This window comes from Uloborus diversus, chromosome 5 (assembly GCF_026930045.1).
Source record: "Uloborus diversus isolate 005 chromosome 5, Udiv.v.3.1, whole genome shotgun sequence".
In the NCBI taxonomy this organism is placed as follows: Eukaryota; Metazoa; Arthropoda; class Arachnida; order Araneae; family Uloboridae; genus Uloborus; species Uloborus diversus.
In genome coordinates this window covers 79,331,014-79,345,042 of record NC_072735.1, presented here as the reverse complement: position 1 = coordinate 79,345,042, position 14,029 = coordinate 79,331,014, and the positions used below count along the sequence as shown (strand labels likewise).

The 14,029-nt window shown below is 31.8% G+C and overlaps 1 protein-coding gene across 1 annotated transcript; it reads left to right on the top strand.

The window, feature by feature from the left end:
* Positions 1–1,034: 1,034 nt before the first annotated feature.
* Positions 1,035–13,541, top strand: LOC129222982 (dynein axonemal heavy chain 10-like). Its single transcript, XM_054857545.1, has 10 exons — positions 1,035–1,133; positions 1,622–1,792; positions 3,079–3,238; positions 5,864–5,982; positions 6,101–6,187; positions 6,288–6,398; positions 8,894–9,034; positions 11,708–11,896; positions 11,979–12,139; positions 13,355–13,541. The coding sequence occupies exons 1-10, from the start codon at positions 1,110–1,112 to the stop codon at positions 13,539–13,541; spliced, it is 1,350 nt and encodes a 449-aa protein (XP_054713520.1). The 5' UTR covers positions 1,035–1,109.
* The last annotated feature ends 488 nt before the right edge of the window (positions 13,542–14,029 follow it).

Sequence of the window (14,029 nt, the reverse complement as noted above, 5' to 3'; positions counted from 1 at the left end):
GTTCTCATATCCAGCGGTAATAACAGAATTATTTTCTTGGGGTTAAGTGGTCAGGTTTGTATGTTGACTAAAGTTTTACTGTCATGTTTCTGATTTCTTCATTAATGTTAATGTTGCACTAATTGTGTCTTGTCTTAATGTTAATTGTGGATCTATGGAGATCTTTAAGGAAAGACTTTTACTTTGGATTCATTTTTACTGCGAGAAAACCCATGTTGTGTTAGGCAAATAATGAGCTAGATTTTTGGAAGGACCCCCACGGCCTTTAAACATTTAATAGTAATAAAAAAAATCTCTTAACAATCTTTACTAGTCTAAATCTAAAAAAAAATCTCTATTCATTCTATTTGTCTGAGTTATCAGCAATTAATGAAACACATTAAACAAGAAACTTGTAGGAAAACCTATATTAATTAACATTGTTTCAAATATTGAGAACCTTTTCTAAGTAAAAAACACACTTGCATATTGTTTCTCAATGTTGGCTCTTCCCTCTCCTCCTTGATATTCCCAATAACTCTTTTCATTTATATCTTTGGCTAGCCACACATGAATTCCTATACTATGTTTAAACTTTTTAATTAACATGTTTAATTTATATTTTTGTAGACTTTGATGGAACTTTATAATATATTTAATACAAATTTGAAATTCTTCGCTCAAGATCTGAAAAGTTTGGCAGTTTTAAAAACACGAATATTTGGAATGACTTCAAGAATACAATATGTAAGTAAAATGACTACCATTTTATTTCATTATAAATGCTTTTTAGCTTCAAAATCTGTATCAAATTTGATGTCAGCTCTAATTGTGGTCATATTTAAAGTGTTTTACAAATGATTTTTTTCTATCAGAAATATAATTATATCTATTTATTTTTAAAGGTGGACTATGATGTTTTCAATTCTGAAACAAACTCAAAATGGAAAAAAATAATTTCCATATTTTATCGAGACGTCGAAAATTTTGAAAGTGAAATAAAATCATACTTATTTAATGTTTTCCATTCTAATCTCTCTTGGGAGAATGCAAGTTTCATTACAAAAAGTTTTGAATCCACATCTGTTTCAAAAAATATTAAAGAATTTATAAGAAAAAATGAAGATGATATGCTAAAACAGTTTATCAGGGAAGTAAGTATTATTCCTTCTTCTTCTTCTTTTTTTGTACATCTGGTTCTCAAGATCTAAGCTGTAAAACACTTTAAAAATTTAAATGAAATATCTTTGTTTTGTTTTTAAACACTGAAAGCAAAAGTATAAATTGCCTTCAGATTTTTGAAAGTTTTTAAGCCATGAAGTTTATTTAAACAGATTAATTACATTAATTTAGGTTGGAATCTGGCGTTTCTTTAGGCAGTTATTTATAACCTAGGCTGTTCATGCCTATCCCCCAAGACCAATAGTGCATCACCTAAGAATGAAACTCCTGCAAAAGAAACTCAGTAAAACGTTCTATAACACCCTTCCCTCTAAAAATTTCAAAGCTTTAGTCTGCAATTAAATATAGTTTTGCTAACTGTACATAGAACAAAAGCTAATACTTCAAGTAAAAATTGCATGTATGTCCTTTCTCATAAAGACAGCTGCTTTAGCTTTTCCCTTGTCATTTATTTTTTTAGATAACTGAAAATGAATATAATTTTCTCTCAAATAAAGATGACCCACCTCATTTTGAAAGTATACCAGAAGTAACTTCATCAATTATGTGGGTCAAAGATTTGCTGACTAAAATTTCCAAACCTACGACTCAGATATGTGCTCAAGGTATTTTATCCAGAAGAAAAGTTGAAGTAAGTAATATTCCATTACAAAAACAAATAATGTAAATTAGCACAAGAGAGATATTTTTCAATTTTAAGACTTTTTTTATGGTACCAAAGAGTTTGTAAAATGAGCATAACTGTGTACTTCATTTTAATATATTGGAAAGTTATTAATTTTATCACATATTCAATAATCTGCCAATTAAAGAATAACTTTTCTCACTTTTGTTTTGTTACGAAATTGTTCACATTCAATACATTGCAGTGGAAAAGAAAATGTAGTCATCTACTGCCTGCCCAGTGTTGATATGGAATTGGCAAACATCCAGATGAGACAAGTCTATCTGAATGAAAGGGGGAAAGTAAAAAAATTTAATGTACGTGATTTGGTGATTTTAATTGTCAGTCTGCTTAATCTAGATGCTAACACACATCTGCAATTGCTGATATTTCTGAAAACTAATATATGTGTCCATTTCTGCCAGCAAACCTTAGAGCAGGAAATAAAATGGAGGGAGCAAGTCCAATCATTGGCTTAGCAAAAGCTGACCCAAAGACTCTGAGTTACGTGACTCAACAACGACGAATGGTTGTCATGTTTTGCATGAAACAAGCAAAAGAAACCTGATTTCTTCCCCCCCCCCCCAAAGCTTTGCTTTAAAATCTATCACGTAACTTGGGGTCTTGGTTTCATGAATGAAAGTCTTCACTCCATTTTATCTCTTCTCAATGCTTCAAACCGGATGTTATCCTTTTCATCTCATTGGTGGTCAGACTGTAATGGATTACAAAAAATTTAATATCACATTGTGCTCATGACATATTGATAGTATTTTTAAATTAATGGTAAGTAATATTAGTACCCATATCAATGTAGTTCTATACAATCTTTACTAATAATAAAGCTGAAAGTCTCTCTGTCTGTCAGGATCTCTGTGACGCGCACAGCGCCTAGACCGTTCGACCGAATTTCATGAAATATAGCACAAAGTGAGTTTGTAGCATGGGGGTGTGCACCTCGAAGTGATTTTTCGAAAATTCAATGTGGTTCTTTTTCTATTCCAATTTTAAGAACAAAATTATCATAAGATGGACAAGTAAATTAGAAATTATCATAACGTGGAACCGTAACATGGGTACAAGCCAATTGGCGAGAAAATTCACCATACATTTGTCAATATACAGGCGAACCAAAAAACCTTTCAATTTTTTCTATTACGGGCAAAGCCATATGGGTACCACTAGTAAATGTATAAAACTGTTTTAGTTTTAAATCTTAAAAACATGTTTTTATATAAAAACATATTTTACAGGTGCAAGAACGGTTTAAAAAAACTGAAGCTCTTTATACTGCATATATGCTGGAAAAATACAACAACTGGAAAATCATTGCAGAAGAAAAATTAAATAAATTCTTACACTCAAAAGTGTTGAAAAAGGTTCAACCACAGTCTATAAAGTCACTTTCTGCAAGTTAGTCTTGTAGTATTTCTTTTTTGACCACATATCATAATGTTAAATACTTTTCTAAATAACCTAATACTACCAAATCTAATATTAAAGTAATATATCAATAATTTATTAAATAAAGTACAAATTTTAAAAAGTGCCAGTAAGTGCAAATTTTTAGTAACTAACTTTGAAATGTTCAACGGAAAAACAGACATCTTGTCCTGCACATGGCAGCAAATATAGATATTTAATCAAAACCAATTATTGAAAAAAAAAATTGCTGTTTGAATTACAAAGATATGTGTGATTTCTCAAGCAAATAATTTTATTCATTACCTTTTAAAATTATTGTTTTATGTGAAATACACTGGTGTGCAAAAATTAAGGATGAGACGTTTTTTTATATATTTTTACGTATAACTTTGTACAAAAGCTTTCCAAATCAACACATTTAATACCGTAAGATCCCCAATGCGTAAGGACATGTGTAATGTAAGCAACACTTACTAAAAGAGAAATCAGAGGGATAAAAAGAAGCTTTATTGAAAAAAAGCATGGAGCGCAATGCGACTGAAGGCCGAAACATCCCTGTGATGGGGGTCCAGCAAGAAACATCCGGTCTTTAGTAGGGGATATGATCTCCCCCGACTGCTAGGCAGGTTTCACAGCATCTGTCCATGCTGAGAATGAGGGTGTCAATGAGTTGTTGAGGCATTGCTGCCCATTCGTCTTGCAGTGCCAATCGAAGCCCCCTGAATCGTTACTGGTGGTAAGGTACGAGCTGCCAAGCGTCTGCCTAGAAAATCCCATACATACTCGATGGGACTGAAATCCGGAGATCGTGCCGGCCAATCCATACGTTCAATATCCTCACTCTCTAAGAGCTGTTGGGCAGCTACTGTGCGATGGTCCATGGTGCATTGTCGTCCATGAAAAGGAACTGCGGACCCATAGCGCCTCTAAAAAGACGCACATATGGAATAAGAATCTCGTTACAATAACGGGTCCCGTTGACTGAACCTGCGTCGAAGATGTGAAGGTCTGTACGACTACCAAGCATGCCTCCCCAAACGAGTACACCGCGACCTCCATACCTGTCCCTTTCAACGATGTTCGAGGAATGATTGCGGCTTCCCCGCTCTCTCCAGATGAGTATGCGATGAGAATCGCTACTCAGACTGAATCTGCTCTCATCTGTAAAGAGTACTCGTCTCCATTAATTGTCTCTCCAATTCGGGTGTTCCCGGCACCACAGAGAACGCCTTCTCCGATGGGCAGGCGTTAGAGATACACACCGTATAGGGCGTCGTGCAAACAGACCACCACCGTGCAGTCTTCTGGCCACGGTAAAATGCGATATCTGTCGTCTAGTCGCCAGTGTCGTGTGTCTAGCGATTTCTCCAGCTGTCTACCGCCTGTTTCTTCTGGCCTGTAAGACAATATACCGGTCATCTGCGGGTGTGGTTCCTCGTGGACGACCACTACTGAACCCCCGGATAGCTGTTCCTGTAGTTTGAAACTGTCTCCAAAGTCATGAAACGATGCTGTGAGCAATTCCGAACTCTGCAGCTACACTTGTCACACTGCGGCCTTCCTCCAACTTCCCAATGATTCGACCTCGGGTAAAAGCATCCAGATGTCGTTTAACAGATTGATTATTCGCCATTTCTCGCTGAGGCAGCAACTCGGTGTGATTTTAACTGCTATACGGCATGCAATCTCTTTTCCAGAAATACTGATCTTACACCGACAACATGCTTTATACTACTCAGACACTCCCCCATTACGTCTGCCTGCATATCTGCGCATGCGCTACCTACCGTACATCACCTTACTTAATCTCCTGATTGGTCTTTCTGTCCACTCTGTCTCTTCGTTCAGCTGATATGCTAATTTTTCGACTTCGTCCTTAATTTTTGCATAGTGTATATTGGCTGTTCTGTGTAGGACAAAATGGCGGCTTTTCTGTGGAATGACCCTTTACATAAATATTAAAATATTAAAGGAATCACACATTAAGTTTCTCATAACTTTTATTAGTTTAAATTTTATTTAATTCTTAAAAATGAAAAAAAAAAAGATCCCCCACCCTGGATATAATCAATTTAATTGTTTTGTCACGCGTTTGGACTTACAATCCTTTAGAAATAATTTTGGATTTTTAAATAGAAATAATAAAAAAATTAATTTTACTTCCTTTCAAAGAGTTTATCAGAAGTTGAATAACTCTTTCTGTTGTAAGTAGAGCAATGGAGTAGCAAGTACAATTGGTTCTAAGAAAGAGAAGCAACCAAACTTAAGAAGGCAAATTAAGAAGCTGCCTAGAATGCAAATTTTTAGTAGCAGCAAATTTTCTTTTTGTATATATTTCTTTCGCTTTTCTTGAAAACAAAATAATCAATTCATTTTATTTTCACACAACAACATCATTAAGTAATATGTGGTGAAAGTATTGAACATCAGGTCTTTTGCTAACTTTTCAAAACAAATCAGTTTGCCACCTCTGAAATAGTCTTCAATTTTCATGAAATTATGCAAGTATATCTTTTAGAAAATAATTATTGATATTTTAACACTTTATTTATTTTTTCATTTTTTATTTCTTTATTTCTACTTATTAATTTATTTTTGCAGCAATTATACCAGATATTTTGAATTACAAAGTCAACTTTCTAACTTATTTGGAAGATGTATCAATCGAAGCTAAAATTTTAGAACACATGGGATATGAGGTGCCCATTTTCGTACGAAACATAACTCTGCAAGTAAGTTACAAAAATTTAAAATTCCTCTAGCACATCAGTGTTTTTAAATTGTTATTTATTTGTTTATTTATTATTAAATTATAGTTACATATACTAAGGTTGAATGAAAAAATTTCAGGAACGAATTTATTATAAATACAGAAACAAACTCAAAATCATATTAAAACGTATGGAGAATGCTTTGCTGAATCTAAAAACACACGAAGTAATGTCAACTTTTCTTTTATAAAATTATCAATGTATTTCATAATGTAACTGAAAATGTCTCACAGTTCTTGTAAAAATTGTTTTGCATTTAATTTCAGATTAAGCTATTAAGTAAATCGACTGAAAACCTTTGCATTGTACTTCAGCAAGGAACTGAACTCCAATGGGAATCATCTGAAATTTCCATATATTTGAAGAAATTGAAAAAGGTTATGAAATTATAAAAATCTTCTTTAAATTAAACGTTTAGCCTGAGCATCTATATTAAAACCTTTATATTTGAAAGCAAAAAGTGCATATTTTGAAATTGAAAAAAACATGCCCCACCCCCACTTTTGAAAGATATTAAGTAATTTAAAAGGAAAACTTTACAATATTTGGATTTACATATCATTTCAACTTATTAGAAGCATATAATAAGAGAAATCATTAAAAGAATTGAACCAGAAAAGGAAAAAAAAAAACATTTTTGCACAAAATACAGGGTGTATCATAAAGGATCATCTGATTTGGCATGTCTATATTTCGAACAGTAATAAACATATGAAATTACAAATTGTTTTGGATGAAAGGGAAACTGAAAAAGTTTCCATATGTCCTTCCATTTTCAAAGGTGTTCCATATGTCCACCTTTAGATATACAGCATATGTCTAAACGGTACTGAAACTCGTCCCACACTGCAGCGAGCATGTCCTGAGTTACGGATTCCACTACTGTTGTTATGCGCTTCCTTAGATCATCCATTGTTGTTGGTAGAGGAGGCACATATACAGAGTCCTTGATAAATCCCCACAAGAAAAAATCACGTAAAACTTGAGAGTTTCCTCTTTCCAACAGTATGTTGTTGGCGCCTTTAGCTCGAAAAACAGAATAGTTATGATTTTTTGAAATCGGATGATTCTTTTTGGTACAACCTGTATATTGTTAACTAGCTTTTACCCATGGCTTCGCTTGCGTTGATGTAGATTTTGTTAGTAGATCCAGGTTAATGGCCAATACAGGCAAAGGTCAAATAAGTACAAAAAAAAAAAAAAAAAAAAAAAAAAAAAAAAAAAAAACCTACATAATATAAATTAGAAAATGTATAGGAGTAGAAAAGAAGTTAACATGGACAATTTTTAAAAAATTCCCATTACAATAAGGCCAACAGTTCTTAAATAAAATCAACATTTCCCTTAAATCCCAATCTCTGTCAGATGGTGCCCGGAACTACACAGGCTATGGCTGCATTGACGATTGCTAATGAACAGAAATATCATTCCTCTAAATTAGGAAGCAATGACCAATAAAATGCAATGACGAAAATACTATTGACTTAGAGATTTATATCTTTTCGTGAAGAATTTTCGTATATTGTATATTTTGTGTGAACTTAGAAACAATTTATTTTACACAAGAATATTTTTTAAAAAATTATGTGGTTAATTATATGGTCTAATTTTAAAATTTAAGTTGAAAAAATTGGCCCCCACCATTTGACCAATATTCTAAAATACAGTGAAACACGTTTAACACAAAAATGCTTAACATGAAAAATCGGTTAATGTGAAATGATATAGCGGTCCAGATGGTATATGGTGCATTTTAATACAAAACTTTTAACACAAAATTCTTTTAAAATGAAAAATAATTTTGGTCCCTTAAGCTTCGTGTTAAACGTTTTGCACTGCATGTTCTCATGTACAAAAAGTTTGGCAGCTATGAACTTCTGCAGCTATGAAATAAAAGTGTTATTCACATACTGATTTTAAAAATGGATAAAATCTATATTTAATTCATTTCAGAATATGATCTAAAGCAAGATTGAAAAAAAAAAAACACAATTTAAAAAAAAATTAAAAAAATTGGATTTTTTTAAATTTAAATCAGATTTATTTGATTTTTTCTATTATATTTACATATTTTTTGGAAAATGCGTGGAACAGTTTGTTTTTAGAAATAAACATTAATATATGGAATATTCTACTCAAATAGATAGAATCTATACAAAATATTTTATTTAAATTTAAATATTTACTTCAATATTTTAACCTAAAAACATTCTATATTTTTTTTCTTTTTTGTTATTGGATAATTCAAACTAAATAAAAGGAAATTTTAAAGAACAAATTAAATATTTAATGTGAACTTTTATCAAAAGGAAATAATCACAATTCATACAACAAGAAAATGAATTCTGAGGATTTAGTTGTTTGTATAAAAACGATGGTTTTGATGCTTTGTCCACTCCTAAATTGTTATGAAGGCTAGAATGAATAAAACAAAAAGATGAAAACTGTCTTCCTATTCCAGCAAATGAAGCTACGGCTATTGTTATTTGGTGTATAAACTGGATTTCTGGTTCTGTGATGCTCTCTCTAGGTTGCCTTCCATTGCATAAAATGATTATGAACCCTACAAGTCATAATCTGTCATTGTATATGTTACATTTTTATCAATCAATGCTGATTTTTGAATTGGTGCACTTCTTGTTTGGAAATTGGCTACAAAGCTGACAAGGCTTGGACTATTTCTTTAATAAATTACAAACCTTGATTATTTTCATCCACACTAATTGAAATTTATTTCAATTTAAGACAGTTGCTTGTTCATATCTTTCATGGTATTTACCTAGTCGATTCTTATTCAACACTATTTTAATTTTTATAAATCAAGTGCAAACTATAAGCAAAGGATTCCAAATTAATTATGAAATCTTTTCAGACTGTTGATGTGTTTGCTGGAATTATGACTCAAGCAAAGAGTATATTCTGCGAAATAGAAAAGCAAATTAAAAAACTTTCCACATTCCAGCTATTTACTTTTACTGATATGAAAGCATTTGATAACATAACGAACTGTGAGGTAAGGTACTTTATTTTGATTTTGAAAGTTTTAAGTCATTGCACCAAACTTTTTTTAAAGAAACTATTATCGACACAGTTTTTCCCCATTATTTGGTTCATTGGACCTCAAATGCTTTAAAATTAAATTTCAGTTCTATCAACAATAAATTTAATAGCCTGATTTTGCATTTCATAGGTCAAAAGCTTCTATTTGATTTTGTGTATACAAATGAAAATAAAGCACATTAGGACATGTAAAAAGTTATGCCAACTTATATTTATACGCCTAGTACATTTCAGGATTTTAGTAAAGCTTAATTTCTCACTTTTGCTGTTTTGTTAAAAAAGTTTTCGATTCAGATTCAAACCTGTTAGGCTGCTAGATTTTGTAACAAACGAGTAATATTTTATTAGAATTTAATACAATCAAACTCCTTTTTGAAGAAATCTATAATGCAAATGTAGCTGATTGTAGTATTTAATCATATTATGAGAAAACATTCATACTGAAATTACAAGTTCACCTGTCAAAGCAAGCAAATTTATGATCTTTTGCTACATCCTAATGATCTAATGCATAAAACTGCATCCTAACTCCCATTTTAATTAGCAAAGTTCCAGAAGATAAATAAATATATTGTCGCTTCTTACGTTTGGTTGAAGACAAAAGTTTTTTTGAATGTATTCAAGTCTATTTAAGATTTAAGTAAATAAATTTCTAAAGTACAAGAAAAAATGTTCAAATTAATTTGAAAGCTAAATTTGCTTTTACAGCGCATCATTATTTACCACCCCCTCACAAAAGTGGGTTGCTCAGAAAAGCAACCTAATTGGGAAACTTGTCTCTTAGCTCTAACTTTATTATTCACTCACATCGTCGAGTTGCATCTTTTGCTGTCTTTCGTGCTTTCTTGGCTTATCTTTTTTTTATAGAATTTTTTCAGAGTTACTTTTGAAATGGCTCCTAAGCGCTTGAAAAGTTATACTGCAGCCTTTAAGCTTGAGGTGATAAAGACAGAAGCAATTGGAAATTGTCTTGCTGCCAGAGAGTTTGGCATTGACGAAAGATGCGTTTGCCGTTGGAAATCAGAAAAAATAATCATCGAAAGTGATGGTCAATTTTGGGATGCCGAAGGCAAAACTGCAAAATGGGGATTTAAAAAATATTTCCTTATCGTTAATTAAAAATACTATCGAGAAATAAAAAACATTTATTTACATTTAATCCAGCTTTCTTTACTACTGATTGTGCTTTTAAGTTGTTTAATGTCGGGTGCGTGCTTATGGAAGGTGCAGCATTTACACTGGGTGTGGCGCACATAATAATTTTTTTTCTTTGACAATATGTGGTGCTTATTCGGGAAAGTACAGTACTGAAAGTTCAATTGGGAAAATATAACGATTACTTTTGTTGCATGGAATAACAATCCATAAAAAAAAACAATGGGTAATCAGTACAATTTTTAATCAATATTTTAGATTTAGAAATTTAAAGTAATTCTAAGTACAAAAATGCTAATTCATGTTTAAAAAAAAAAAAGAAATTTAAGTTGAAATTTTGAACCATATTTTACTAGATACATTATCAACAAGTATGTTGTGGCCATCAGGAACCTCTTTCTTCTATATCTTTCTTTTATTATGATCCCTCCTCATGCTTGACGAAGAAGTAATATTCCCAACAAAAACAAAATTACACACCACAGAACTTGACGACCATCCCAATTCTCAATTTATTTCAAAAGCAAAGCAAAGATTGAAAATTATTTTAAAAGCCTTGCTAAAATAATTACAAACATTTATTTGTTAGCAAAAACAAGATGGCAACAGTTAAAAAGTTTAAATCATCGCTATTTTCTGGCCATTTTCCAACAAAAAATCACGCGAAATACGCAAATGACAGTCTATTATGATTTCTCTTTCTTATTGTTGCATTTATAAAAGCTATTTTTATTCACACACACAAAAAAAAAGTCAGCCCCCCATGGACCGATTAATGCCAAAATTGAACCAATGCCTGTTTACATATGGATTCACATTTACTCCAAATTTCATCCAGAACGTAGCATTACTTCGTGAGATATAGCTCTTACAATGGAAAAAAATGAACATTCGATTCCGCCATCCCCTTTTTAGTTATTGACCCCAAAATAGAATCAGCTCCTGTACCTGTTAAGGGCAACATATGGACCAAATTTTGTTTGATTCCGCCAGTTACTTCTTGGGAAATAGCAGGCATGCATAACTCAAGAAACATCCCATTGCTCAACCCTTCGTAGAGGAATTCGCCTCCAAAACCAATGGGCACAAGTTCACATAGGGGGCACATATGTGTACTAAATTTCATTCGATTTCATGCGGTAGTTTTTGCTGTAGAGCGGACACAAAAAACTGGACACACACACACAGACCGACTTTTCCCAAAAATGGTCGAAAAAACTCAGCACACCTCAAAACGTTCAAATCCGTCAAAATTCGAAATTTGCACAAACCCAATGCTTTCTTCTATATATTGGAAATAGAAAAAAGTAAAAATGGCCCTTACTTACAATTCACACAATGGTTGGCAGGAGTTCAAGAGTTAAAGTGGCTGATTAAAAGGATGTGAATTGTACAGTATCTTAATTTAGTCAATAATTGTTTAATATGAATAATAAAAAAAGTTGAATAAGGTATGTATTCAAATTTATAGGTATTTTTTGAACGAGCTGAAGCTGCTGTAAATGGCCAGATAAAAAAAGTTGTGGAAACTTATAATACTTTACCTCCATTATTGAAAAATTTAGAGCAAGTAACTTGTCAAACTGCTACAGGGAAAGCCAAATCCCTGTCACAATACTATAGTTATTGTGAAGAAAATATTCTGTTGTCACTTATTGAAGTAAGTGAAAAATGATTTTTTGTCATTATACTTTATATCTATTTTAAGAAAATTGTTAAGTTACGCATATATATTCTAATAGATGATGATAATGAATTTGAAGTATTTGAAGGATGAGCTATGGGATCAATTTTTCATTCCTAATATTCATAAGTTTTGGTATTCAAATGATGAACTTGACAAGTTATCTTTTGCAAGAATAAAATGGGCATTTGTGATCTTCATGAAAAACATATCTGAATGGTAAGAGCAGTTTAACTTTTATCTTTAGCATATTTACTCATTGAAAAGAGAAAATTTATTTAAGTTTTGAAAAATGAATGTTGATCAGTTCATTTATAGTAAGTTTTAAAACTAAATCTTTACTAATAATAAAGCTGAAAGTCTGTGTCTCTGGATGTGTCTGTTACGCGCATAGCGTCTAGACGGTTCGGCAAACTTTCATGAAATTTGGCACAGAATTAGTTCATAGAATAGGAATGAGCACCTTGAAGCAATTTTTCGAAAATTCAATTTTATTCTTTTCAATTCCAATTTTAAGCCACAATTGGTGAATTTAATTCCTCTGCAGTAGAAAGATAAGAAACTCAGAGTCGCAACAGCCCCGGAAGTGTGGGGGGCATAAGGTCTACTGTACCCATCTCAGTTTACAAAACCCAGGGTTCTGGGGTGCAAGGCATATGTTCCAGTCATGTGATCAGCTGAATGCGTAACCCCCAATATTTAGTTCCCAAGCACGCTTGGTACTGATTTTATCGACCCACTGAGGGATGAAAGGCCGAGTCCACCATGCTCAACTGGGAAATCGAACATGGATCTGCAGCGTGGAATCGCTGAGACACTGGGCTAAATATTAGAAATATACCCTAGAAATAATGTTCAGTTCTTGTACTTTATCTGAACCTAATTTAACATTTGAAACTGCAGGTAACATTTACAGTTTGTTAGCAAAATTTTTAAAATCAATATTGATAAAAATAGATAAGTACAGTCGCACATAAAAACAATAAATTAGTAGATAGCAAATTTATGGATGTAACTTAGAACTTTCAATTCTCCTTCATGTTTTACTGTGCTTTTTTTTAACTTTTTGTATCGCAATTCTAGGCCACAGTAAAATTTTTATTTGGTCCATTTGATTTTGCTATAAATAGGTATATACATGAGAATTACTTCAAATGTTTTTAGATTTCTTGAACCCAAATTTAAATTGTATCCTTGTTATCATCTTCAGGAGATAAAAGAAACTAAAAAAATAATCTGTTGTATTTTAGTCACAAATCTAATTTTACTCTAGCTAAAACATGTAACTTCATAAAATATTATCTGTGAAATTTAAATAACTGCTGTGTTAATTTTTTAATCAGTTTACAAAGAAAAAAAAATAAAAACTCAATTTAAGAATGTTATTGTCTTAATTTAAGAGAAATTATGTTTTTTTCCCCCTTTCCCCTCTAGTACTAGGAATGTAAAGAGATGGCTGCAAGGAACTTGCATTGAATCCCCAACCTTTTTTACAAGAGATGCCGGAGAGATAGAATTCTCATATTATCTTGATTTGTCATTGCACCCTAAAATTAAAGAGCTTGTACTTTGTATAATAAGTTGGTTTTTGTCGTACATGAAAAAACTTCAAACTGAATAAAAGTTGTACTAATAAAAAATAGAATGTAAGAGTAATCAGCTTTTTATTGTGGAAAATGTTAGTAATAAATGTTTTTCAAAAATATAAAAAATTTCAATTTTTTAAAAATTCCTATTTGTGCTGAATATAACAAAATATGGTAAACTTTTGAGCTTGAACATGTACCTACAACTGTACAGTTAGTTTTTCTTTTCAGAATGACTATTCTTCAGAAATGGAACATGAGAACAAAAAATGTAAGACTGTTTTAGGCTATCCACGTTTTAACAGTTTTGGCATTTCATAATATCAAACTAAATGATTTTCGATTAAAAAATTGATAGATTGTATCAGCAGCCTTAGAGTCCTGTTTGAAGCTTGAAACACTTTCTTCTTAAAGTTTTGAACAGTCTACTGAAATGATCATATAACTTGGCTGAAAAAATATTGCATTACTCAATCACAAAACAACTTCAATAGAAAACACAAGACAAAAGATCAAAATCTTG